This window comes from Ammodytes marinus (genome assembly GCF_949987685.1).
Source record: "Ammodytes marinus genome assembly, chromosome: 9".
NCBI lineage: Eukaryota > Metazoa > Chordata > Actinopteri > Uranoscopiformes > Ammodytidae > Ammodytes > Ammodytes marinus.
In genome coordinates this window covers 16,507,653-16,533,956 of record NC_137213.1, presented here as the reverse complement: position 1 = coordinate 16,533,956, position 26,304 = coordinate 16,507,653, and the positions used below count along the sequence as shown (strand labels likewise).

Below are 26,304 nucleotides of genomic sequence, written 5' to 3'. Positions count from 1 at the left end.
CCACTCAACAGGGCTGGAGCTCTCATGGCAGCTTAACTCCTCCTGTTAGCGCTAGCACAGCTCACAGCTCTTTGATTGCGTTTTGCAGCCCATTGGTCGTGTAGCCCATCAGCAACTCTCCCACTTGATCTCCAGAGTGGCTATTAGTGCACACTCATACAACCCAGAGAAATGGGGAATGGACAAAGTTCTGTTATGAGTGTGATCATCAAGGGGGTTTAAATGGCGATCTTGATCCTAAGCGAGAAACCCCACAACTTATTTTTCCAAAGAGACATTAAAGGATAAAGTACTGTCTTAGCATAATCTAAGTCAGTCATTAAAAAAAATGTCATGTACATGTTTCAGAGTTTGATTTCCGGACGGTTAATGGGATTCATAAAATTGTAGTTGCAGATGGACGTTTTAGACACATTTGATGATCTCTATCTCTCTTTCCGTAGCACTGTGCATACTGTAAGCGCCTTGGAGCATCCATTAAGTGCTGTGCTGAAGGATGTGCTCAACTCTACCATTACCCCTGTGCGGGGGCTGCTGGCACCTTTCAGGATTTCAGGAGTCTCTCACTCCTCTGCCCAGAACACACTGAATTGGCCATTCACAAATGTAAGTAAAGTAGAATTTCACACATTGTGTGTTAAAGCTATAGTGACATTTGAGAAAATTACATTCTATGCGCCGGTATCTCTTGTTTTGACTTATATCCTGTTTCTTTGATTTTCCCTGGCTGTAGTTGTAGATGAAGTAAATTGCGCGCTATGTGATAGCCCAGGGGATCTACTGGACCAGCTCTTCTGCACCAGTTGTGGTCAGCATTACCACGGGATATGCCTGGACATGGCGGTGACCCCTCTAAGGAGGGCAGGTTGGCAGTGCCCTGAGTGCAAAATCTGCCAGACGTGCAAGTGAGTCACCGTTCCACTCGCCTAAATAACGTATCATAGACTGAATGTTTTTGTCCTCTCTGAATTCTCCTTCACCTTCCTCCTTAGTAATCTTCTCTATAGCTAACAGGCATGGTGCATACTGTCAGTTTGTTTACCTCTGTGGTTTTTGTGGAGCTAACTGGATGTTGTACCCTGAGGCTCAGTCGTGTAACCTCTGACCTTATTTGAGTAGCACAGGAGCTCTGCGAAACCACCAGGCCTGTTTGCCTTAGGTGAAAACTGTCCATTGAGCTTTCAGTTCTGTATTTACATAGAAACTCTAGTATCATGTTCATCCTGCATAGCATGGTATTTTTTCAAAATGAGTAGTGATTAATGATTAAGTGTTTGTTAACAGATGGGGTGGAAATTAAGAGGGGCTCCGTATTTTTTTGATTCCTTTGAGTTGTTAAGGTATGACAACACATCCATTTTTCATTTAAAAAACAAGACAACAAATTTGATGCACAGCCATCAGTCATCACTGCATTCATTGTATAAAATGTGTTGTTGCTTAGATCTACACTATATAAGTGTTGGTGCTATATATGCTAAGGATTCTTCATCCCTGTACTGAAAAATTAGAACAGAGGGCATATATCAGTTAAGACAAGTAGCCGGTTGTCCTCTGATTCATTCATTAACCGACTAACCAATGTTATTGATATTTGCCGTACAACTGAGATTACATTGAGTTGAAACAGATTGGTTCAAAGGAAGGTTGAAAAAGTCTCAAAGAATACACCTTGGGGAAAATCAAAGGGACACAAGCGCCCAGCTGAGAACTAAAGCATTATGTAAAATAATATTTTTTTTTAAATATTTTGTTCATGGAACCCTCTGAAGATCACACAAAAATAATTAAGATAATGAAGATCCTCCATATTTGTCCTGTACTTAAAATCCTGCGTAGCTCTTTGCAGTTTCCGTTCAGTATGTCAGTCACATGCTGTCCCATCTCTCACAACCCTTCTTTCTCTGTTTTCAGGAACCCAGGAGAGGACACTATGATGCTGGTGTGTGACATGTGTGACAAAGGCTACCATACCTTCTGTCTACAACCTGCTATGGAGACTCTTCCCACCAACGGATGGAGATGTAAGGTAAGGGAAGTCCTCACGGTGCAGCTGGATGACTTATTTACGACTAGGGTTGGGTATCGGTTGGGTTTTTTCCGATACCGGTTACTACTCGGTACTTTTGAAACGGTTCCGGTGCTTAAACGGTACTTTAACCGGTACTTTGAAGCCTCAAATTGCACACACTGTCAAAAAAAAGCCCTTTTATAGCCAGTGCCAAATTTAACACAATTAATTTTAACAATATAATTACGAGTAACTTACAAATAAACTATTTTAAAATTTAAATAAAATAAAATTCACACAATTTACATACTATCTAATACAACAATACTGTTTCAAACAATATAATAATGGAGATTAATGTGGAGACTACCAGGTAATCTAATCTCCATCTTAAAACTTTAGCTAAAAGTAATCATTTTGATAAGAAAGAGTCCATATGACCTCAACAATACAACCTTAAAAATTAAAATAGATACACATATAAAACACCCATATGAAATTAAATGCAGTATTGGATTTACAGTAAGGGAATAAGTACACCCAATGAGAACCACAGACTGAAAACAGTCAAGGAAGAGCGTTAGCCTTTTGGAATATTAACAGTGCTCATTTGCATTTAACTTGAAACAAAATTCAACTGACTTAAAAAAATACAAAGAAGTCTTCTGTAAAGATAAGACCACAACTATTAACGTTGTCAAATTAACCATTTTTGTGCAGAAAAATTGTCATGTTTGCCTTCTCAGGATGGATACGAGATCTTGAATGTACATGCTGTTATAATGTGCAGCGCTGTTTATTATTAATATAACGGCCCGTCATCAGGCACATGTAGCCTACCGGATGGCTTTATACAGAGATCGCTCCATAAAGTTATCCAAGTCAGAGCTTTTTGTATGGGCAGAGATTGTTATTTTAAGTGTCTTTATGAAGTTTTTTGTTAAACGTTTCCATATCACCGGGCCGCCGTGTCCCGCTGTGTGTTTTTTTGGGTTCGTCTCCACTGCCGTGCGTAAAGAACAGCTGACGGGAGGAAGTATGCAGGCAGCCGCTGCCTCATCGTCAGCCTACACGTGCCTAATACATCCGTGACAATACTGCTAGATCGCGTGTCATTCGCAAAAAGAAATGCATTGCATTGGCGTTCAAAAATAGTCTGACATAAAGAGCGATCAGTCTGTGAAACTGCGAACGTGAGCGACTGTTGAGCACTCGTGCGCGCGCTCCTCGAGACGGTCGGGCTCGTTCTCGTCACTCACAGCTGCTCTCGGTGTACACAGAACAGCATCCGCGAGCGGACATGCTTCATCAATCATGACATAAAGAGCGATCAGTCTGTCAAAATACAAACGTGACTACAGCAGGGGGCGGCACCGAAATGAGGCACCGAAACTTTCGTTCTTATTCGGTCTGGTTACTACCATTTATGTTGGCACCGGTGCCATACTGGTACCGGGTTTCGGTGCCCAACCCTATTTACGACAATATAAAACAAGGGCCTTTATGGCTGCTATGTAAATATGGTTTACACATTATTCTTTCTATTGTAGCTCCAACATGCTGTATACATTGTTTCCACCAGGTATAATTCTGCATAAAATTTCAACATAAAGTGTGGACAGTAGTATTAAATGGAATTGAAAAAAAAATATATGAATCTTTGCTCTGTACAAATGTCTACCACTCTTCAGAATATGAATTTTTGGTGGTTTGTATTTGTGGTATTCCTGTGGTAACCAAATGACTCCCACATGCTGATCTTTTTAAAAAGCTTTGGGTCAACCTCGGATTCCTCAACTTCTTTGTGTGTGTGTGTGTGTGTGTCCCTGTCCACATCATCTTAAATGTTGAGCTTGTCAATCATGCAGCTAGTTTACATTTACTGCAGCGGAGGCTACAGAGACAGCAGGTGACGCAAGGTCCTTACACTTGGGTTCTCTATCTGACTCAGCACAGGAGGAACACAACCCTCACACACGCACGCACACACTCTACCTAGCTTCTCCTGGGTGCATGCCACCTACCCCTGTCCCAAATGACATGGTAGTTTTGTTCTGAGTGCAGTCTTGTCTAGCTGAAGTAGACATCAATTAAAGAAATAAGTGATTGTTCCAGTTTCAAGGCGCTTGTCATGTTCCTCTTGATGTTGTCTATGTATTTCATGTATGAGCACTAGAATGGCAAGCTGTGCCTGAGGAAAGAAAGCCTAAACACGCCGAGTGGCCAGCCAGTCTACTCGGCTGCAAAGTATATTGCCAAGAGAAAGGAAGTGCTGGTACAATCTTGTAAAATGAAAAAATGAAAAAAGATGATTGGAAACGACCATTACTATGCTAACACTTTTTCTCTAAAGTTATTTTATCACAAAAAAAAAAAAATATATATATATATATATATATATATATATATATATATATATATATATATATATATATATATACACACATATATATATATATATACAGTCATATGAAAAAGTTTGGGAACCCCTCTCAGCCGGCATTATAATTGACTCTGCTTTCACACAAAAAAGATAAAAGTGGTATGTCTTTAATTTACCAGGAACAGCTAAGTACTGGGATGTTTTCCAAACAAAGATTTTTTGAAAAGCAGTATTTAGTTTTATGAAATTAAATAAAATGTGAAAAACTGGCTGTGCAAAAATATGGGTACCCTTGTGGTCTTGCTGATTTTAATGCATGTAACAGCATGTAAAACTGAGGACTTTAAACACAAAATTGGTTGGATTATGTTGTTAAGCCTTGAACCTCATATAAAGGTCTGTTTAATCATGATAAAAGGTATTTTAGGTGCCTAAATGCAAGTTCCACTTCTCTTTGACTCTCTGCAGAAGTGAGACAGAATGCGATCATCAAAACGGCTCCCAAAAGATCTTAAAAACAAAGATTATTCATTGTCATGGTTTAGGGGAAGGCTACAAGAAGCTTTCCCAAAGGTTTCAATTGTCAATTTCTACTGTAAGGAACGTTGTCAGGGAATGGAAGGACACAGGCACAGTTGCAGTTAAACCCAGGTCTAGCAGACCAAGAAAAGTACAAGAGCGGCATATGCGGCGGATTGTGAGAATGGTTGCACACAACCCAAAGATCACCTCCAAAGACCTGCAAGAACATCTGGCTGCAGATTGTGTATCTGTACATGGTTCTACAATTCAGTGCAATTTGCACCAAAACATCTGTATGGCCGGGTGATGAGAAGGAAGCCCTTTCTGCGCCCACGCCACAGATACAGTTGCATGGAGTATGCAAAAGCTCATTTAGACAAGCCAGCTTCATATTGGAAGAAAATGCTTTGGACTGATGAGACAAAAATTAAGTTATTTGGTCTTTATAAAAAGCAGATGTTTTGGTGCAAATTGCGCTGAATTGTTGAACGATGTACAGATACACAATCTGCAGCCAGATGTTCTTGCATGTCTTTGGAGGTGATCTGTGGGTTGTGTGCAACCATTCTCACAATCCTCCACCTATGCCGCTCCTGTTTTTTTCTTGGTCTGCCATGCCGGGGTTTAACTGCCACTGCGCCTGTGTCCTTCAATTTCCTGACAACGTTCCCTACAGTCGAAATTGACAATTGAAACCTTTGGGAAAGCTTCTTGTAGCCTTCCCCTAAACCATGACAATGAACAATCTTTGTTTTTCAGATCTTTTGGGAGCTGTTTTGATTATCCCATTCTGTCTCACTTCAGCAGAGAGTCAAAGAGAAGTGCAACTTGCATTTAGGCACCTAAAATACATTTTCTCATGATTAAACAGACATTTCTATGAGGTTCAAGGCTTAACAACATAATCAAACCAACTTTGTGTTTAAAGTCATCAGTTTTACATGCTGTTACAGGCATTAAAATCAACAAAACCACAAGGGTTCCTATATTTTTGCACAGCCAGTTTTTCACATTTTATTTTATTTCATACAACCAAATACTGCTTTTCAAAAAATCTTTGTTTGGAAAACATCCCAGTACTTAGCTGTTCCTAGTAAATTAAAGACATACCACTTTTATATTTTTTTTGTGAAAGCAGAGTCAATTATAATGCCGGCTGAGAGGGGTTCCCAAACTTTTTCATATGACTGTATATAAACCCAAACCTGTATACTGCACTGGGTCTATATATATATAGACCCAATATATATTTGGGTCTATATATATAGATAGATAGATAGATAGATAGATAGATAGATAGATAGATAGATAGATAGATAGACCCAAATATTACAATGATGTCCAGCATAATTTTGTCACACAGCCCTATGAGATATCTTCAGTATTGGGTGTTAATCCCTATCCAAATAGTTTTAATATATATTATTTACGTTCTTAATACATACTTTAGGCATGAAAATACTAAGGATACTATCCCTACATTAATAATGTATTCACCTATTTAATTATGTTTGAAAGCTGAATATTTTAACATAATATTGATTAAGTAAATATAGCCCACACCAAAGAGTCCCTTTTTTCTTCTTAAATATCTTATATTGTCTTATGATGTTTTGTGTGACTGTACAGTTATGGTTCGAGGGTTATATTAAAATCGGGTTCTTAAAAAAAAAAGAAGATCAGCAGCACGTGAGAGAGGCATGTCTGTGACATAAAAGCAGAATGCCCACTTTTCTTTTCTTGTCTTAACCCAAAGTATCTATTCCGACAGCTATTGCTGGTGCACGCTGTCGGTGCGGATTGTTCATCAAACATATTGCCTTGTGTTTATTTGCTTGTGTCACTCTGTCCCACTTCGATGAACAAAAGTGTTCCAGTTATATTTGTAAAGCAGTTGGACTTCTCTCAGCCAGTGTCCCCCAGAAAACAAAAGATAGTACATGGAATGGGCTTTTCATAGCTAAGACCTATTTATAAAAATAAAAAACATTGGTCAACAACAAGTGAATCGAGCATGCTAGAGCATGTCTGATTATAATCAACCTTCATTTCAAATGATGGCCATTTGCACTACTATGTTGAAACTAGTCGTGCAGCTATGTAGCCAGAGCCAGGTTTAATTTGATGCCAACGTTTTTTGTAAAACAACAGAGCCCTTGTTCTGTTGTGTGTAAACCTAATTGCATCTATTAAAACCACAAATTATCCTTCTGATTTTAAAATTGCCTTGTTCAATCCGTTTCATGAAGGCCTAAAAATATCCATGTTAGTTTAAGTCACATCCCCCAGCTCTACCTCATGAATCTCGGCTGGAACTCAGTCATGCTTTTTAAATCCAGGCACATTCGCTGAAGGCCTGGGCAGGTTTCATGCTTGATTCCCCATTCTATGACTTAAGTGCTAAACCCAAACCTGTATACTGCACTGGGTCTGAATGGCTTTCAATTTCATGTTACTAAGAAGGCTTTTTTTTGCTACGCAGAACTGCAGAGTCTGTATCCAATGTGGAACACGAACCAGCAGGCAATGGCACCACACCAGCCTGCTATGTGAAAACTGCATCCAAAACCAGGACCCTGCTCTGTGCTGTCCAATGTGTGCCTGCATCCTGGACCCTGAGCACCACAAAGATGTACTCCTCTGCCAAACTTGTAAGAGGTAAGTAACATTTGTTATGTAACTTAAAATACTAAACATGCAACACTCTAGTTTTTTAGGAGTAGTTTTATTCCAGTGGCAAATGTATGTTCCCTTGTAACACTAGGGAAAACACTAGCTAAAACCACAGCTATAAATGTCTCATTTTAGGAGATCCCTGTCGAATGAATCCTTAAAAAAATTTGCGTGCACTCTTTTCAGATGGCTACACCTGGAGTGTGAGCGTCAGAACTCAGGCCAAGCAGAAATCTACCCCAGAGAGGACTATGTTTGTTCCAACTGCAGGTCTCCTGCTGCAGAGCAGCCGCTACAGGCAGAGGATATGGACACAGGCCCAGAGCTCAGCCCTCAGCCAGCCTCCATGCACACAGACTCTGAGACTGGCCTACAGCTGGCTACAAAGCACACAGACCTAGAACCTGGCACTCGGCTGCCTCCTGAAATGCACAATGACCCCAAACCGGAATTACTCTCTGTTCCATTGCACTCGGATCCAGAGCCTGTTCAAGCTACCCTCCAGGAGGAGAAGCCGGCCACGTCAGCCCAGAAGCCTGGTGGGTCTTCTTTGTTCCAAAAAGGTTAGATTTTTACACAGAAAGACAACTGCTCTGATATCTTTCCTTGTGTCATCTTGAAGGCTTTATTTTCCTCAATGCCCAAGTGTCCCTCATGAGATTCTAATCTGTTTTGTCAGTACATTAATCACATCTTGTAATTGCAAGGACAGGCCAAGAAAAGCAACTCTTTTGATTACACAAATTCATTCACGCAGGCACCAAGTTATCTGACGGCAAATGAAAGGGAATCTTTGTAGTTCAGGGTTCATTGGTTCAGTCTCTAGCCAGCAGCAGAAGCAGTTCAAAGTTTTGTCAATGCAACACAGAATTGTGCTGCCGTGAAGTTTTCAGAGTCACAGTTGTTGCAGATGAAAGGATTGGCACTTGTTGGACTAAGACCAGAGAAAAGCAAACTCTTTTTTTTTTTTTGGAGGATTGTCTGAGGACTCCCCAATAACCAGATGGTTTCCTTCTAGTGACAGATTAAAGCAACACCGTTTTCTTTGTAACTGTGATTTGAAAATGAAAAGCGCATTGTTTCTATCTCCTGTCTCCCAGGGAGGTAATATGTGTTGCCAGTCTATGTGAACTAAAAAACTCATACTTGAGCACTTATTTTTTCATATTTCACTTTAGTGCATATCTAAGCTTGAGTTCCCTGTTAACACTACATTCTACTCCCTAAGAGAGTAACTATATGATACATGTGTAACCTAGAATAACATTTTGGCTTGGTACCCCAACGAAGGGGTGACAAAAATAGGTGCGGCAGGGTTCGCTAATTTTTGTACCACACCACTTTTTGACAGTGGAAAAGCAAATGAATGTGTGCCAAACCGCACCACACTGCTTTGTGGAAACCAGGCTTTAGTAGAAGAAGCACCATCTTCCTAGTGAACTCTTCTTTACAACACATGTTCACTGTGGTGCAAGCTGTACCAACACTCTTGAGTTGCACAATGTTGCTGTATCTGCTAGTGTGAAGCACAGGGCTGGATCCCCACTCTGGTCCATGTGAGTGAGGCCTGCTTGCATTGGAGTTGATCATCAGGGAAACTAACTAACGGTGAGCTGGGGATGCCAGCGGTAGCTGCGCTGCCCACTCTCTGTCTAGACAGCAGACTCCACTGGCAGCAGAGACGGCATAGGAGATGCACGATGGTGATGTTGTTAGATCCCATGTCTGCAAACCCTGCCTTGGAGCTACGCTGGCTCATTCATGATTGCTCACGCGGCTTGCTTACCCGACTCTCCGTACACATGCGCTCTCATTTTACTATCTTTCTCCTGTGGTCTTGAACTGCTTCATCATTGGATTTAGCTGGCAAGACGATGCTTCCCCCAATGGGGTTTCATACATGTGTGTCAATGCAATCTGCACACATTTAAGAGGCGCTTTTTGAGGGGTTATGTTAAGAGCCTTATAATGAGAAGTTGTACTTTATTACAAGTCTTATAATTCTGTTTCCCTTGATTTTTTTTTTTATATATACTGTCAAACCCGAAATTATTCATACCCCTGGCAAATATTTACTTAAAGTTACTTTTACGAAACCAGCAAGCTTTTTCTTGATTGGAAATGACACAGGCTTCTCCCAAAAGATATTAAGACGATGTACAAGAGGCATCATTGTGGGAAAACATTTTTTTCAGCTTTTATTAACATTTGAACAAAAATTGGCATGTCCAAAATTATTCATACCCTTCTCAATGGTCAATAGAAAAGCCTTTAATGGCTATTACAGCAATCAAATGCTTCCTAATTGCTGGACAGCTTTTTGCATCTCTCCACTGGTATTTTTGCCCATTCATCTTTAGCAATGAGCTCCAACTCTTTCAGGTTGGAGGGTCTTCTTGCCATCACCCTGATCTTTAGCTCCCTCCACAGATTCTCAATTGGATTCAAGTCAGGACTCTGGCTTGGCCACTTTAAACGTTAATGTGTTTGTCTGCTAACCATTTCTTCACCATCTTTGCCGTGTGTTTTGGGTCGTTGTCCTGCTGAAATGTCCAATGGTGCCCAAGGCCAAGTTTCTCTGCCAACTGCCTGATGTTGTTGTTGAGAATCTTGATGTATTGCTCTTTTTTCATGATGCCGTTTACTGTGATTAGTTTCCTTGGTCCATTGGCTAAAAAAAAAAAAAAAAAAAAGCATTAGGTTCCCACCACCATGTTTGACAGAGGGTATGGCATTCTTAGGGATGAAGGCTTCTCCTTTTTCTTGCCAAATGAAGGATACATCATTGTGGCCAAACAATTCAATTTAGTTTCATCTGACCATAAAACAGAAGACCAGAAGTCTTCTTCTTTGTCCGGATGAGCGTTTGCAAAGTCCAAGCAGGCTTTTGTGTGCCTTATCTGGAGAAGCGGCATCCTCCTTGTTCTGCGTCCAAGGCACCCAGCAGTGTGCAGTATCTGTTGGATTGTCTGCCATGAAACTTTGCCTCCAGCAGAGCCAAGATTAACCAGGATGACCTTGGTGGTGATCCTAGGATTATTTTTCACCTCTCTCACTATCCTCCTGCCCAGTACAGGTATAACTTTTGGCTTCCGACCACGTCGTCATAGGTTTCCCACCATGCAGAACTTCTTGTATTTTTTTAATAATACGACAACGACCCAAAACACAAAGCAAAAGTGGTGAAGAAAGTGTTAGCGGACAAACACATTAACGTTTTACAGTGGCCCAGCCAGAGACCTGACTTGAATTCAATTGAGAATATGTGGAGGGAGCTGAAGATCAGGGTGATGGCAGTGAGACCCTCCAAACTGAAAGGGTTGGAGCTCATTGCCAAAGATGAATGGTTAAAAACACTGGTGGAGACATGCAAAAAGCTGGTCAGCAATTATAGGAAGCGTTTGATTGCTGTAATAGCAAATAAAGGCTTTTTCTTTTGATTATTGAGAAGGGTATGAATCATTTTGGACATGCCACTTTTTGTTCAAATGTAAATAAAAGCAGATTTATTTATTTTTTTCACAATGATGCCTCTTGTACATCGTCTTAATATCTTTTGGGAGAAGCCTGTGTCATTTCCAATCAAGAAAAAGCTTGCTGGTTTCATAAAAGTAAGAAAAGAAAAAAATATATTTGATCTTTGTGGTGTCTGCAGTCTGAAATTCCTGCACCAATTTAAATAATGTGCTCAGGGTTCGTACAGATGCTTGAAAGTCTGGAAAATGCTTGATTTTCAATCGAGTGTTTTCAAGGTTTGAAATGTGCTTGAAATCTGAACACTGTGCTGGAAAATGCTGGATTTTCTCTTTATTGACCAGTGTCGTAATTCAACTCATATTTTCATTTTTTTTATTCTGTAAATTAAAAAAAAAATCTGTCACAATGTTTTCTTAGCCGCCGTCTTGTATGCACGAGTGCAGTTGCTCCCCGTGTTTTCTTTCCTGGGACACGCGCCACACCTGGCGATCGCTCCAGGAATTATCCAGAACCACGAGTCGCTGCTCATGGACCTATTGCTCCCGATACTTTCATATCAAATATCCGTTTCCATTTGGTTATGACGAGGCCCTAATAACCGGCAGGCATAGGCGACTGTACTGTCTGCAAAAAGTAGCCTACCTCCAGCTGTTCACAATGGGGGAATCGGCACTTAGAAGTCATGCCAAAGGTAAATCAGTAAAACTTATCAGACAATGTCACTCTGGATGACTGTTCATTCATGTTCTCCTTTGTAAGTTACACCAAATCCTGAGTTTGTATGTGTTAATGACTTGTTGATACAAATAAATAGCATGCTAAATTGATGCTCAACACCGTTAGCAATTAGCTGACCTGCTAGTTCTCAATAATGTAGGCTACTGCTCCAAATCAGGGCTCCAGACTGCGACCAAATTTTTGAGACCGTGCGAGCGCCATTTCACAACTAGGGGCACGCGCGACCGAAAGACAAAATGTTTTTAAATTATTATTGTGCTTTGAGAGAGAGACAGTGGACAGTCCGCGAGTGATCAATCAACGCCCCGGATGACGTGACCTTCTCTCCTCTCAGTGTCCCGCTGTCTTTAACATGTTACAAACTGCTGACTTTCCCCGCTATATTTGCCGACTTTCCGCCATAGCGATAAGGCTGTTAAATGCCAGAGACACCTCGCAACTTTTTTTTAAAACCGCGCTCACCAGAGCCGAGTAGCAATGGCTGTACTCTCCTCCTCACCGCGGCGCTGACAGCACTCACTCGGGCAGCCCCCATGGCAGCCCCCCGCCACCTGCAGCAGACAGACAGCACCGTGTCCGCTCTGTACAACAGCTGTCAGGTGACGTTTGTAAACTAGTAAATTGTTTCATAGGTCCACTTTCAATAGGCCACTGCATTCCTATAAAAAATACAACCTTATAATTATATATGGCAACAAAAAAGTTTGTAAAGTGAGTGTGTAAATATGCTAATCGTCCTAGTTAATTTGTAATATTATGCAAATTAGTTGATAAGTTCATCTAGTTTCTAGTTACTTTTGGGCCAATAACGATTTTCCTTACAGGAAGCAGGGATAGAGGAAACATCCGATGTAGAAGGGGTTGTGGTGAAAATAGGTAAAAGAAATGCCTTTTCCTAAAGGAATGTCTGAAGGATTTCACATGGTGATACAAAATCAAAAACACAATGAACTGTATCATCTGTTGTCAGTGTGTTTTAAAACATGCTGGCAATACAATATCAGTTGACCTAATATAGTTCAAATTGGGAAACATTTGAATAGCTGCGTTGCAGGTCTGTTTAAGGTGTGCCACTAAATTTTCTGCTCGCGCCCCTAAAAATTCTGAGTTAGAGGCGCCAGTGCTCCTAGTAAAAATGGTTAGTCTGGAGCCCGGCTCCAAATTCATGTCGTTAGCTAGATAACGTAAGCTCGGGGGTTACTTCATTGTAACGTGATGTTACCCTCAGCGGGGTTAGCTCGATGCAGCTCCCATAACAAGTTGTATAACCTAATCCATTAGTCACACTGTAGTGATAAGTTACAGAACCAAGATCCAACAAGATCTTTGCTGTCAGTCGTTGCGGTGGCTACCAAAAAGAGATTTCAGTAATCAGTCCACAGTCTCAGCATGTTAATGCTAACGCCATTTGTACTGATGCTTTATTGGACCAGAGCCCACTTAGTCCCATTTACGTTCTGAAATCATGGACATATATTGGCTTAAATACCTTTTTGTTATTTGACTGAAAGACCGTTTTGGGAGGATCACTTTTTGGCAACACACCAACATACACAAACTGTAATCTGGCAACCTAGCAATATTGAAAATGTCTGGTCATACACAAGCTCAAGAATGTATTTAAATATATAATATCTAGGCATACTTTTATACATATTTGTATAATTCAGCCGGGGGGAAAAAGGAGTGCAAAGGCTGTATTTGCCCTTTGTTATTCTTACATGTTTCTTACGTGTGTGTGTGTGTGTGTGTGTGAAATAAGTTATTAATTAGTAACCATTTCCTACATCAAGACCTATTGATTACCATTATGGCATTTTCGACCGAATCACAGCAGCACTGATATAGAGTGACAATATGGTCCATCTCATGTGATATTGCTCAAGTATAGTCATGTTGTTATTAACCTGATAGATGGTCATTTTTGGCATATGAACTAAACTGATAAAGGTCTCCTTAGGGCCATACTGCAATTTGGTGATTGTCCATACACATTATATTATGAACACTCCCATTTTACAGATAAGGCAATGTATGAAATCATAAGCATTTATTTATATCCTTTATATATTTAAAGCTTCGGCTTCCTTGAAAAAGTTGACATTTTATCTTGAAAGTGCTGGAAAAGTGCTTGAATTTTACTCTTAAAAAGCTGTACGAACCCTGTGTGCTGAAATTTACTTAGATATTTGCTTCTTCTTTTTTTTTGGCTATGCTGCCAACCACCCACAAATGTAATTAAAGTCATTAACCAGAGCGGTTTATCACATGCCGAGACTCTCCAGCACTTGGGTTTTATCAGCAGGCTTACCGTGAACCCACACATGCTGTTAGATCCATGCCGTGACTGCGAGCTAGACCTGACTTTGTGCCTCTGCTGCATAATCAAAGCCCTGTATTTATATCAACTATCACCTTATTCACTGTAGGAGATACAGGAAGTGGGGTGTTGATATGAATGAGAATGTGTGTTCAGCTTGGTCAATAGTTGAAGGCTGGAGATGGTTGGAGGCCCATCTCCTAATTGACTTTCTGGCATCGGCACCGGATGAACACCTGCAAGCTGCACAGTCATGAGCCCAGAACACACAGGCCCTGGGATGTTGGTTGTCATGGTTACTCCCTTCCCTGGCAGAGATGCTTAGCAGGTGCATGTGTGTGTCAGTGTTTCAGTGTGACATGGGAACTTGTGGAGTGAAATGGTGGGCGCCTCCTCCTTAAGACTGGGCTATCTGTACGGTCAGAGGCCGTCCGGCAGAATATTGGCTCGATGTGTAGACGCCTGATAGCCAGGAATGACTAGTTCTATTCATACCTTCATACACTTTGAGTGGCCTTGTGTCTGAATTGTGCTATATAAATAAACTTGCCTTGCCTTACCAGACTAGTCCAATGCATTAATGTCTTTTAAGACAAAACAAAACCGAGAGAGACAATACAAAATCAAATGGAGTGAGTGGATAAGACACACTACATTACATTACATTATTACTTAAAGTTGCCTATGATAAAGGCTTGCCTTGTTGTCTCTCTTGTTCATTGTGAGAGCTTCTTACTCGAAAGCCCCCCTCTTTACAGTAACACTCCTGTCACATCCTTCTCAAGGCTAATACAACAGTTGATTAAATCTGAGCATTGAAATCCATCCACATATAATGTAAAGTAGTTTTTTTTTATTTTATTATTTTATTTTTAATGCTAATGTTGAGCCATATAAAATTAATTCTTCCATTTATTGGATTGAGATAACTGGTGATCTGCTACACAAAGTCTTATGTGTTAAATCAGAGGTTATAAAGAACAATCGTCCATGTTCACCTTTTTCGAGTGTTTATACTAACAGTAAAGTTCCCACCACTTAGGACTGCATGTCATGGTGTATTCTTTTTACTATTAGATTTAAAATACATTTTGGATAGACTGGATGCAAGCAGAAATGTATCCTTTCTCTCAGACGGTTTGACTGCTGGGCCTCCAAGCCTGACATTTCCCTAATATGATCCATTTTATTTTGTAAATCTGTTTGATAATGAATATACTTTCTTTTAGAAGTCTCAGTGGGAGCAGAAGTCGTCGAGAGGCAGGTTACTGAGTCTTCTATCAACAAAATCCTAACGGAATTCCAACCAGGTTAGTTCACACAGCCTACTTATTTAGTACTCAATCTGCATTGTGGGAAGCCTTATGTATTTGCCTTTATATCATAGTGTTTTTAAAAAAATGTGTGTTAGTAGTTTTGCTCACTGTTTATTTACCTTGTTAAAATGCTGTGTAAACATACAGGTTGTATTCAAAATACAGTCTGCTTTTCTTATCACATCTGTTATCATAACATTGTGTTCTTTTCCACTTCTTTAATTTTTCATCTATTCATGTCAAGACATCCATATTTTTCTGACCACTGCATTTTATTTCCACCTATAGAAACAAAACCAGCAGCACGAGCCCAGCTTACATCTACAGAGAGTCCTGCGTCCTCAACGACTCCCAGCCAGGAGTCGGAGTCTTTTCCAGTCCAGCTCTCCATGGAGGCACTACACACACAGGACACCACGTTACAAATCAAACCAGCAAAGACAGAGGCCTGCCCTGAGCAGGGCATTGCCAACCCCAGCACAAAGGATTTTAAGGCCATCATCTCAACCACCAAAGAACCAAGTACTGCATCAGTACCTTTCACGGACCAACCAATGGAGGTCTCGCTATTACCCCAACCTTCGAGTGTGGACGTAGTCAGGGCTTCTTCTTTCCTGGAAACTGCTCCAAAAGAACTTTGCAGGAACTTGACGGAGACTGTTGTGCCCTCGGCCTCTTTTACATCAGGGGAGATGTACACGTCACCAGAGAGCAAGCCCAATATGTCGCTTTCCAGCCTGTCGTCAGAGGAAAAACCGCTGAAGTCATCTATGGAAAGGCTGGCTGAAATGGTGTCCTCTCCTTCCCACTCCTCACCACTGGCCCGAGGGATGTCGCCCAGAGAACCACCACAGAACCAGATCCTACCTTTACTGGGTGACCACAGCAGTGTCATACCCACCACTACACTAATACCACTCACCCCTAAGATTGGAATGGGCAAGCCAGCCATAACCAAGAGGAAGTTTTCACCTGGGAGGCCACGGGTCAAACAGGTAGGAATTTGGATATCATGTCATAGAAGACCACTGACGTGTTTCATGTCGCAGGCTGGGGACAGGGAATAAGGCATGCGAGTCAGAAAAAGTTACATACCCCTGGTGTGTAGGTTAATAATTAGTGCTCTTGTGTGTGAGTGTACTCTTGGCTCTGGTGGTAGGGTTTTCTGGTGGCCATGGGTTGGGTTGAATCAGCTTACGGTTCAGGATACGTTCTTCAGTTATACATTGCAGTACACTATGCAATCATAGCAGAAAGAGGACAGCATGGCCAATGATTCTGTGCCGCACGGTGTTCATGCAGAACTCAAATATTAATTGATTCATTACCAGTTGGAAATCATGTTTTTAAATGGCTCGAACACCTTTTACATAGTAAGTCGTCTCCATATTCCACCTCTGTGGTACACTGCAGCCACACTGTTCATCTCATGTTCACATTACAAACATGCAGCACCTCATTGTCCTATCGGAGATGAGCATTCATCAAGTCACAAACTGCCCATTGCCATGTGCTAGTTATCTCCATATTACACCATCTGTGGGTCAAGAAGAGCGACTGAGAAAAACCTTTAATCTTCTTTTATTAGTGTCCCAGTATCTTTAAAACATGTGGATTATATTAAAGTGGCTGTAGACTCTTTCAGACAAATAATAGTAGTAATCACCCCCATGGCTATGATATATTATGAATGATGCTGGTGAGGGTAGACTCATTTAGTTTGCAAAATGTGTTTTTTTCCCAAGATATATCCCATCTCTTAAATACACATTAAATGGCTCAAGCTAATTTGTTACACAAGGCCTAGGGAAATCTCTTCTAGAAATTTGTATGTTGCTCCTTTTTAGTCCAGCATGCTTTAATCTGATGCGCTCATGTGTTGCCGTCCTTACGCAATTCCCCTTGTTTTGTCAACATGCCAAACGTACACGGTTGTCATGGCGAAATGTTACAGGGCCTCTTTCCTGCTGTATGATGATGGCCTGGAACATTTGACTGTTTGAACATGCAACTAATACAGCTCTCCAGTTTTGTCTTTTATGAAGCGTCTTTAAGAAACATGCTTGTTTAACTCGTATGCATGAAGAACTCAAAGGATTGGCTTTAACACAGAACAAAACCTTTTAACTTCTCTCCTGTTCACAATCAGATGCATTCTAACACTGTAGCTTTGTATACATGGATGTGTATTGAGTAGCTCCCAAATGGCTACATTAAAAAGACACTACATCGCTCTAACATCTTTCTTTATATGTTTTGTTTCTTCGCTGGCTTTGTTTTTAAGTTGCTGCATTTTGTCGCCCTCCCTATCTCTCACTCTCTCTCTCACCCGTCCCTCCCCTTACCTTAGGGTGCATGGAGCCCTCATAGCAGTGTGAGCTCCCCCTTGTCCTGGTCGCCAGACCAAACAGAGGGGTGGGATGTCCTAAAGACCAGGCAGTCCTCTGGCAGCCCCGGCTGGAGCATCAGAGTGGTAAATACTGGGGCAGGGCAGCAGCTGGCCTCTGGCAGCCCTCTGTTTACCCAAGTGACCTGTGATGTCATATCATAGCCTACACTAACTACTACACTAACTACAATTAGTGAATGTGAGGAGATGTTTTAGACCATGATGACTTTATGAAGTGGAACTGAAAGATCTGGTTATTGACAGTGGGTTTAGCTGGTTTTGCTGTTGATTTGTGAAATCAAGGGCAAGAAATCCACAGTCCGCACAATGTTTGGCTCATCATTCTTCGTATTGATTGAGTGCAGTTTTCCTCTTGGTAAGCCATGCTGTCTAGTCTGCTCTCTTCTCCTCTTCTCTGTCCATATCAAACCTGCATTCATATTTTTTATTTCATCTCTGCTGATTTTGATGGCAGTTGGTTGCCATGGTTACTTGTATTACTCTTAGCAAAGCTGGGTGAAGGTTAACTTTTTCACTGTGGTAAGGGTCCAGTCCTGGTTAAACACAATGTTACTACTGATTTGATTTGATCTGAATATTTTATTATTGTGTCACGCATTAGCATGCCTAGCCCACAAGGGCTTACAAGACACCATTATAAAACAGACAGACCAAAAACCAAAAATAGATGCTAAACAATACTAACATTAACGATATAAACCATCCTGACATTTCATCCACTACTATGCCTCTATTGGGAGGAACAGTGGATGGGGAGGAGCCTTGGTTTAGGAACAGTGTCAAATATCAGGTAAATGGGAAGGGATTTTTAGGCAGGTGCTGGAAGGTTGAGTTAGACTTAAGGTTGACAGTCATGATTAGGCAGAGGCCTTCTGTTTGAGATGTGGCAAAGGCACAGTGGAACTCGCATTGTTACAACAACAGGCTTTGAGGTATTTTTTGAGAGAGGGCTCTTTAACTTGCTGGCTGTTTGACTGAAACATAGTGTACCTCTCAAATAACAGTGATTTCCATGAACCTTTTGAAATATAAAGAATAAGGTTGATTAATTGAAGTAGGTTTTTTTTCTTCTTGTTGAGCATATGATGTTCATATCTTACAGATTTCTTTAAAGTTAAGATTTGGTATGTGAGATTTCATTAAAAAGATTTTTTAGATTTATAGCACTGCCAACATAGTTACTTGAAATCACCGGTCATGTAGTCTGCGCTTGCAGTAAGAGTGACATTACCGTTCTAGAACCGGATTAACAGTGTTCTTGCTGTTGTGCAGCCTGTTTAGTCAGGAATGTACAGACCTAACAGCTGAAATCGGGAGGGTTGAAAGGTTTGCCTCAGCAAACCTTTAAATCGGTCCACTGAGCAAACTAAGAAAACCTTTTGAAAGCGTGTGCTTCGTCCACTGTAGTTTGTGAAATTGTCTTTGACACTTCCACCCCTACCCTGTCTTAATCCTCCCCGTAGGTGCACGTTTTCTGATTGTTGTCTTTCCTCCACAGGGTCGAGGCTCAGGATTCCCTGGGAGGAGGAGACCCAGAGGGGCTGGTCTGTCAGGTAGAGCTGGACGTGGCAGGGCCAGAGGCAAGAACGGAGCCAGTCCAAGCATCAACCCTGGGGTATGTGCTGTCAGCTGGAAGACATTATTGAAAAATATTGAGCTATATGCACAGCACTGCTTGTTTTTCCCCCCAGCTAGCTGTTGTTTTATTTGCATCATTAATGTAACTGCAAGAGTTAATTGTTTGCTAGTTTTATTCTATGCTGAAAACAACTACACATTTCTGGAGGAGCCACTGAACCCAAAAGAAGGAATTAATTGTGAATAATAGTTAATATGGGAAATGATTATACTGCTTATGTCATGGTATGTCATGTTGATTATTGTTGTGGGTATTTGTTTTTTCTCTGAACAGGTCACCACAATAGAAATGCCATACCCAGTCAAGGAGGAGGAGGATAGCGCCATGCATAACACCGTGGTCATATTTTCCAGCAATGATAGTTTCACACTGAAACAGGTGTTTGTTTATTTGATTCTTAAAAGTATTTCGTATTGAGTCCTTGTCCGTGACTCTCTGCTTTCACTTAGATGGCCTGAAATGAAATCTGTGCTTGAAGACCTATCCCACTGCAGATCATTAGTTGTTGATGAGATGCTGCCAAGCACCTGCAGGAAATGCATTCACATAAAACAGGAGGATCATATTGAATTGTTATTGTTTCTTACTGTCTGCCTTCAAAATAAAGTTCCTCTACTGAATTTTACTTCTGTAAACAAGAAGTGAATGTTAGCAACTGTCAAACATTCATTAAGGCATTATAGGTGGTAGTAATTACAAAGTTAGCACTGTAGAGAGGTTTAAGTCCTGTATTTTTAAAGAGAAATAAGAGAATAACTATTATATGAATTGACTTGAAAATGAAACAATACTGCTAAGGGGCTTCTTATCAAGGCATCAGCCCCTGACTGTCTCAAGTGAAATGGGAAGGGACTCAAGAGACTGTTCAGTTGAATGTGAGTGTTAAGCAGGGACTGAAAATGGCTCACTCACAGACAAAAAAAATCTTAAAGGCCAATGTTTCCAAATGTGACCTGCATTCCTTTAAACTTGCGTTTCAATATGCTTTATGCACAGCTATATTTGAAGATATAGGACATATAGAGCGCTTATGGCAAAGTAGTGGTCTGACAAACTGAATCTTAACAACAAAAATGAGACTGGAGGTTGTTCTAGTTCTAGCTATAGAATGCCATTGTCTAAATTAAACTGCTTTAAACTCATGATTCTTCCTTTTTTAGGACATGTGTGTGGTGTGTGGGAGTTTTGGCCTCGGTGCAGAGGGCCGTCTCTTGGCTTGTGCTCAGTGTGGCCAGTGTTACCATCCCTTCTGCGTTGGCTTAAAGGTACATTTACAATCAAGTTTGTACAGCGCACAGGCAGTATACTTGAGTACATGGCAAAATAAAAAAAATGTCCTATCATACACAGACTTACATATAAATGTCTCATTGTTGCCTTTACAGATCACCAAGGTGGTGCTGAGTAAAGGCTGGCGTTGCCTGGAGTGTACAGTGTGCGAGGCTTGCGGCCAGGCCACAGACCCAGGCCGTTTGCTGCTGTGTGACGACTGTGACATCAGCTATCACACTTACTGCCTGGACCCTCCGCTGCAGAACGTGCCCAAGGACAGCTGGAAGTGCAAATGGTGAGATCATTCATAGTCGTCTCACCTAAAATTAGCAAATAAAATAGGTTTTGTTTTTTTTGTTTACTAAAAACAATTGCACATATTGAACACTGTTGTTTGTTGTTCTAGACATTCAGCTAAAATCACTGCCGTTGAAGTGTTTGTGAATACACCACTCACCAACATCCATGCACAATCAAACTGTATTACTGAAATCAATGTGCACTGTATATAAACTGCTGATTGCCATTGTTACATGGCTGCCTATTTCTTTCATTTCGCAACCAGTTGTTTGTTATAGTTAAGTCATTCAGGCATTTTACCAAAGTTAAATTTAAAATCAGCCACATTTTTTTCTCCAGGTATCAATAAACAAACTAAATGCCGTCAAAATATGTGAAAGTGATATATGTAGGCCAGAGTTAATTTGCATTATCCTCTTGGAAGTAACCTGTGTTGAATGACCTCTGTCCTCCTGTCTCCTGCAGGTGTGTGTCCTGTACCCAGTGTGGCTCCACCACCCCCGGCCTAAGGTGTGAATGGCAAAATAATTACACCCAGTGTGCTCCGTGTGCCAGCCTTGCAACATGTCCCATCTGTCTGGTGGACTACATTGAAGGCACCACTATTCTGCAATGCCGCCAATGTGACAGGTGTGCACTGCTTAAAAAATAAAATGTATACAAACCTTGTCATTTAAGAGACCTGGTCTTTAACATAATAGTTTCTTATCTAAACCTTCTCTATTATCTATAGATGGTTCCATGCATCTTGTCAGAGTCTGCATTCAGAGGAAGATGTAGAGAAAGCTGCAGAGAGCAGCTTTGACTGCACAATGTGTCGAGCGTTCAAGACCACTAAAGGTGCGAGCACAGTGATTCCTCTAAAAAGAAAATATTTTTTTACTTTACATAGTGTTTTTCTTTTGGAGTCTGCTATAGAGTGAATAGACTTAACTATGACTTTTGATCTTCCTGTTCATACTGTTTTATTTTATTTGGCTTTTGTGCTGCTGCAGTTGTGACCAAGGCCAGAGACGCTATTGAGCCTGTAGTGATGACGCAGATTGTTACAAAGGCTAAAGAAATGGGTGAGTTCACAACTTCAAACTCGTTGGATTATAAACGGCAACAGAGAATTTCTTTTTCTTTTGACAAGATGTTGATTTGACCTTAGCTTATACATCAGAAGCTCATAGAAAAATGACTGTCCCCTGGCCTTTTCAGATCTGTCAAGGACCTACACCCAGGATGGAGTTTGCCTGACAGAGTCGGGGCTTTGCCAGCTCCAGAGTTTATCTGCCACAGCGTCACGGCGCAGGAAGCCCAAACCCAAGCTGAAGCTAAAGATCATCAACCAGAACAGCGTGGCAGTGCTTCAGGCGCCGGTAGACCCCATCTCAGAGCTCTCTCGAGATGAAGACATGGAGGACAACCGAGGTACTCTTGCACAAGTCCATTGGTACAAAAGTAACATGGGACTATCAATGTTGGCACCATGCCCTGGTACAATACTCATTATTTGTTTGGAATTCCTATAATAATAATAATGCCCTTTTTATTTAGCCAAAAAATGAAAATGAATTCCCTAAGTCAGAACTGAAAAAAAACTGGCCATTCATTTGAATAAAAAATGAATAGCTTCCCTGGAATGAAGGTAATTAGTATCAGAGCTGGTAAACACAATTTCAATCAGACCTATGTCCTGCCACTGAGTGGAAGTCATATAGATATGACCCCGGTGCTATGTTGAGGGGCCTGGCTGGGGTGTTCTCTGCTGAAGGCCTGTCACTCATCATCAATGTGCTCTCCCCTTTGCAGAGGCGGAGCTCATGGATTGTGAGGCGAAGTCTGACTCGAGCCTTGAGCGAGAGCCAGCAGAAGACGACTCCAAGGGGGCCGACGCGGGCAAGAAGAGGAAGAGGAAACCGTACCGGCCGGGTAGGGCACCTGATTGAAGGAGACAGCTCCTCTGAAGCGTAAAATGGTGCAGTACATGCCCGACGCTGAAGCTGTAACAAAGCACTGCCATCTCAGGGCCTCTGATGTAAAGAGGGCTCTATCTAGGGTTCCTGAGCCTTCATGCAGAACGCAATGGACAATTAATAGAACAGTGCACTCATACTCAAATCTCTCACAGCATTTTTATGACAGTCAAGGTGGTGGCATGATATGAGTTGTATTGAGTTTATGTATTATCTGCTAATGAAACGATAACCTCTACTTTCAAGGCATTGGTGGGTTCATGGTCCGCCAAAGGAGCCGTCCAGGTCAAGGTCCGGGGAAGGCCAAACGATCCCTCTGCAGAAAGGATTCCTCTGGCTCCGTGTCAGAGATTCCTATTGTAAAAGATGAGGGTCAGTGAACTAATAATTAGGGCTGTCAAACGATTGAAATGTTTGATCAGATGAATCACAGGGTAGCTGTGGATTAATCATGATTAATTCTACCTCTCGAAATATGCCAGAAAAATTTGAATTTTCTCTCTATATTGTATAGGAACAAAAAGATAAATGACAGAAGGTGGATATATACATTTAAATTTGTTTTCTTATTAATTGAAAATCCAAATGATGGTGTTAATACTGAAAATAGATTATAACCAAACTAAAACATAGGCCTAGGTGTGTGTGTGCGCGCGTGTCCACATTTTGGGGGACTGTTCATTTGTGCCAGAAAGCCGACGTTATGTTGATGCCACTCAGGCTATTAATCACACACACCTCTGAAAACTGCAGACATTTGTGTCCTCCGTGCACTGAACAAAGCTGACAATGTCTCTCCTCCTGTTGCTCCCGACAGCAACTGCCGCCTGCCACACAGACGTGGCTGTTAGCAGTTCAAAACATAGGCTAGCCTGCTGCTATGTTTGGCCACGCGCAGAGATGATCCTATGTCAGCCACAACGCTAGTGACTGTAGTGCAGAGCGTGTGGGACACACGGGGCGGGTCTTTTTGCGCATGCGTTAATTGTGTTTAAAAAAAATGGATTCATTCCAGAAATTATTCACCCTGCGTTAACACGTTAATTTTGACAGCCCTACTAATAATAAATATATATATATATATATATAGATATAGATATAGATATATATATATATATATAGATATATATATATATATAGATATAGATTATTACAGAATGAATATATATATATATATATATTTATATATATATCCATATGTATTATCCTTTACCTTTTGTTGTAGGATGGACAGAGGCTCTGCCTGATACTCCTGTGGATGAGATGCCTCCTGGACCAGAGATCCCAGAGAAAATAAAGAAGCGGTACCGAAAAAAGAAAACAAAACTGGAAGAAGCTTTTCCCGCTTACCTACAGGTCTGTAACCTTTTTAGTAGCACATTTTCATTTCAGTTTATGATCAGTGACAGTTGTAACTATTCTGTGTTCATAAAACATTCGGCTGAATTATTTAGAAATTCTTTCTCAATTTTGTACATTAGTACACTACATACAGGGCTGTAAACTAACTTTTTGGCTCACCTGCCAAGGGGACCGGTAGATGAAAGAATCTACCGGCCAAGTACATTTTTTACCGGCCAAATAATAAATTGCCTCTTTTTGTTGCATATATACATCTGTTTCAGTACTTTTCATTGAGATAACAGTATTATATAGCAGTACATGCTTAGAAAAGAGGCCAAAGTAATATTTAGAAATACATTTTAATATTATATTAATTTAGTTTCATTCATTTCATTTCAAACATTGCACATTTAAAACTTTAACAGTGCAAAACTGTGACAAAGGAAACACTCATTTAGGGCTGCAACTAACGATTATTTTAATAATCGATTAATCGGCCGATTATTTTTTCGATGAATCGGATTAAAAAAAACAGTGCAGACTGCAGTGTCAAAACACCAGGTTATTGCTCCAATGTCCCGGAACAATTAAAAGTAATATTAAATGATAAAAAATGAATAATAAACCTAACTGGGATAACACAAAAAAAACATACAATGTATGATATACATTTATACAGTATATAAGGGATGTCCATGGTAAACCAGTCGACCGATAAGATTTTTAACCGGTAAATACTAACGGTTAAAAAAAATAAATCATCTTAATTTCTCTCAGGTGACAGGAGATCATTCATTTTTATGGATAGTGATACCATTTGAGACTCCTTAACGATCCAAGTCTTTATTGATATCACTATTGATACTTTTCTATTATTTTGTTGAAATAGAACTTGTATTATTGCTTTAATTGCTGATATGATCATAGCTCAAGATAGGACATTAAACAGGTCATAATTCCATCTTTACTATCTATTTTATATTGGTGGGAAAATCGCCAAAATCTAAAATTTATTTTTTTTTGTGTTGCATTTGAACACATCAATCATATTACTGAGCCGGCCTGAACACATCACAGTTGACATGTTTGCTACTTTTTTTAAGCTAACTAGCTCTATATCCTTCCGATTTTAACATGGATTTAAAAACTGGATTACTATTTTTAACTGACGGGACTTTCTACACCGTTCGGTTGTGTGATTACTGCCGCTGCTTTGAATGTCTGTTGATGTGCCGATGCCGACTCTCCGAGCCCGTCTGCACACAGTCTGCAGCAGCAGCAGCTGACAGAGTTTGTTTGGACTAGACGGATACTGAGTTGAAGGAGTTTTTTTAACCCAAATACAGCAAAGGTACAACACTTTTATATAGGCCTACAATCCAGTGTTAGATATGACCAAAATACAAGCTGTGGCCGCTCACACTACAGCTTTCCCGCACCGCTTCACGTGAAGGCTCGCTGTGGGTGTGCATGAACCTGTCGGCGGCTGGATGTAAACAGTGCCGCGCCTGCAAGTGATTTATGAATCGCGCGACTCAACGAATCGATGACCAAATTCGTTGCCAACGCTTTTACTAATCGATTTTATCGATTCGTTGTTGCAGCCCTACACTCATTACTTATCATCAGAACTAAAAATGGGACCAATCCGATCCAGTATCTATTTAGAGCTCCATTGCTGCGCTCAAACTGCTTTTGCTGCGCCAAAACTTTTAAAGAGCGGCGTTCTTCTTATACATTCTGTGGCAGTGACGCGCACGCTACGTTTCGTCGGGGGAGCTACTTCAGTGTGACACACAACAAATCACCAGTTTAGCTTGACGTTTGCTACCGTCATAATTTATCAGTTTACTGCTACTACAATGTTTTGTTCTATCATGCATAATTTATCGCAAGAGCACGACCATCGGCCCCAGTGGCATGTATCCCTCCAAAATT

At 40.8% G+C, this 26,304-nt stretch overlaps 1 protein-coding gene across 4 annotated transcripts in view; it reads left to right on the top strand.

The window, feature by feature from the left end:
• The window catches only part of kmt2cb (lysine (K)-specific methyltransferase 2Cb), an 87,757-nt gene that overhangs the window by 29,841 nt on the left and 31,612 nt on the right, over positions 1-26,304 (top strand). For 3 of the 4 annotated variants that reach the window (XM_080034675.1, XM_080034676.1, XM_080034674.1), the window contains exons 8-26: positions 444-606; positions 734-905; positions 1,915-2,029; positions 7,399-7,574; positions 7,776-8,152; positions 15,354-15,434; positions 15,729-16,435; positions 17,791-17,913; positions 19,349-19,465; positions 19,763-19,867; positions 20,650-20,754; positions 20,875-21,056; positions 21,527-21,691; positions 21,795-21,901; positions 22,057-22,128; positions 22,265-22,477; positions 22,859-22,978; positions 23,269-23,394; positions 24,248-24,378. In XM_080034675.1, the coding sequence (XP_079890801.1) occupies positions 444-606; positions 734-905; positions 1,915-2,029; positions 7,399-7,574; positions 7,776-8,152; positions 15,354-15,434; positions 15,729-16,435; positions 17,791-17,913; positions 19,349-19,465; positions 19,763-19,867; positions 20,650-20,754; positions 20,875-21,056; positions 21,527-21,691; positions 21,795-21,901; positions 22,057-22,128; positions 22,265-22,477; positions 22,859-22,978; positions 23,269-23,394; positions 24,248-24,378 (3,357 nt within the window). The remainder of the gene's footprint in view (positions 1-443; positions 607-733; positions 906-1,914; positions 2,030-7,398; positions 7,575-7,775; positions 8,153-15,353; positions 15,435-15,728; positions 16,436-17,790; positions 17,914-19,348; positions 19,466-19,762; positions 19,868-20,649; positions 20,755-20,874; positions 21,057-21,526; positions 21,692-21,794; positions 21,902-22,056; positions 22,129-22,264; positions 22,478-22,858; positions 22,979-23,268; positions 23,395-24,247; positions 24,379-26,304) is intronic. The other variant, XM_080034677.1, reaches the window with a different exon arrangement.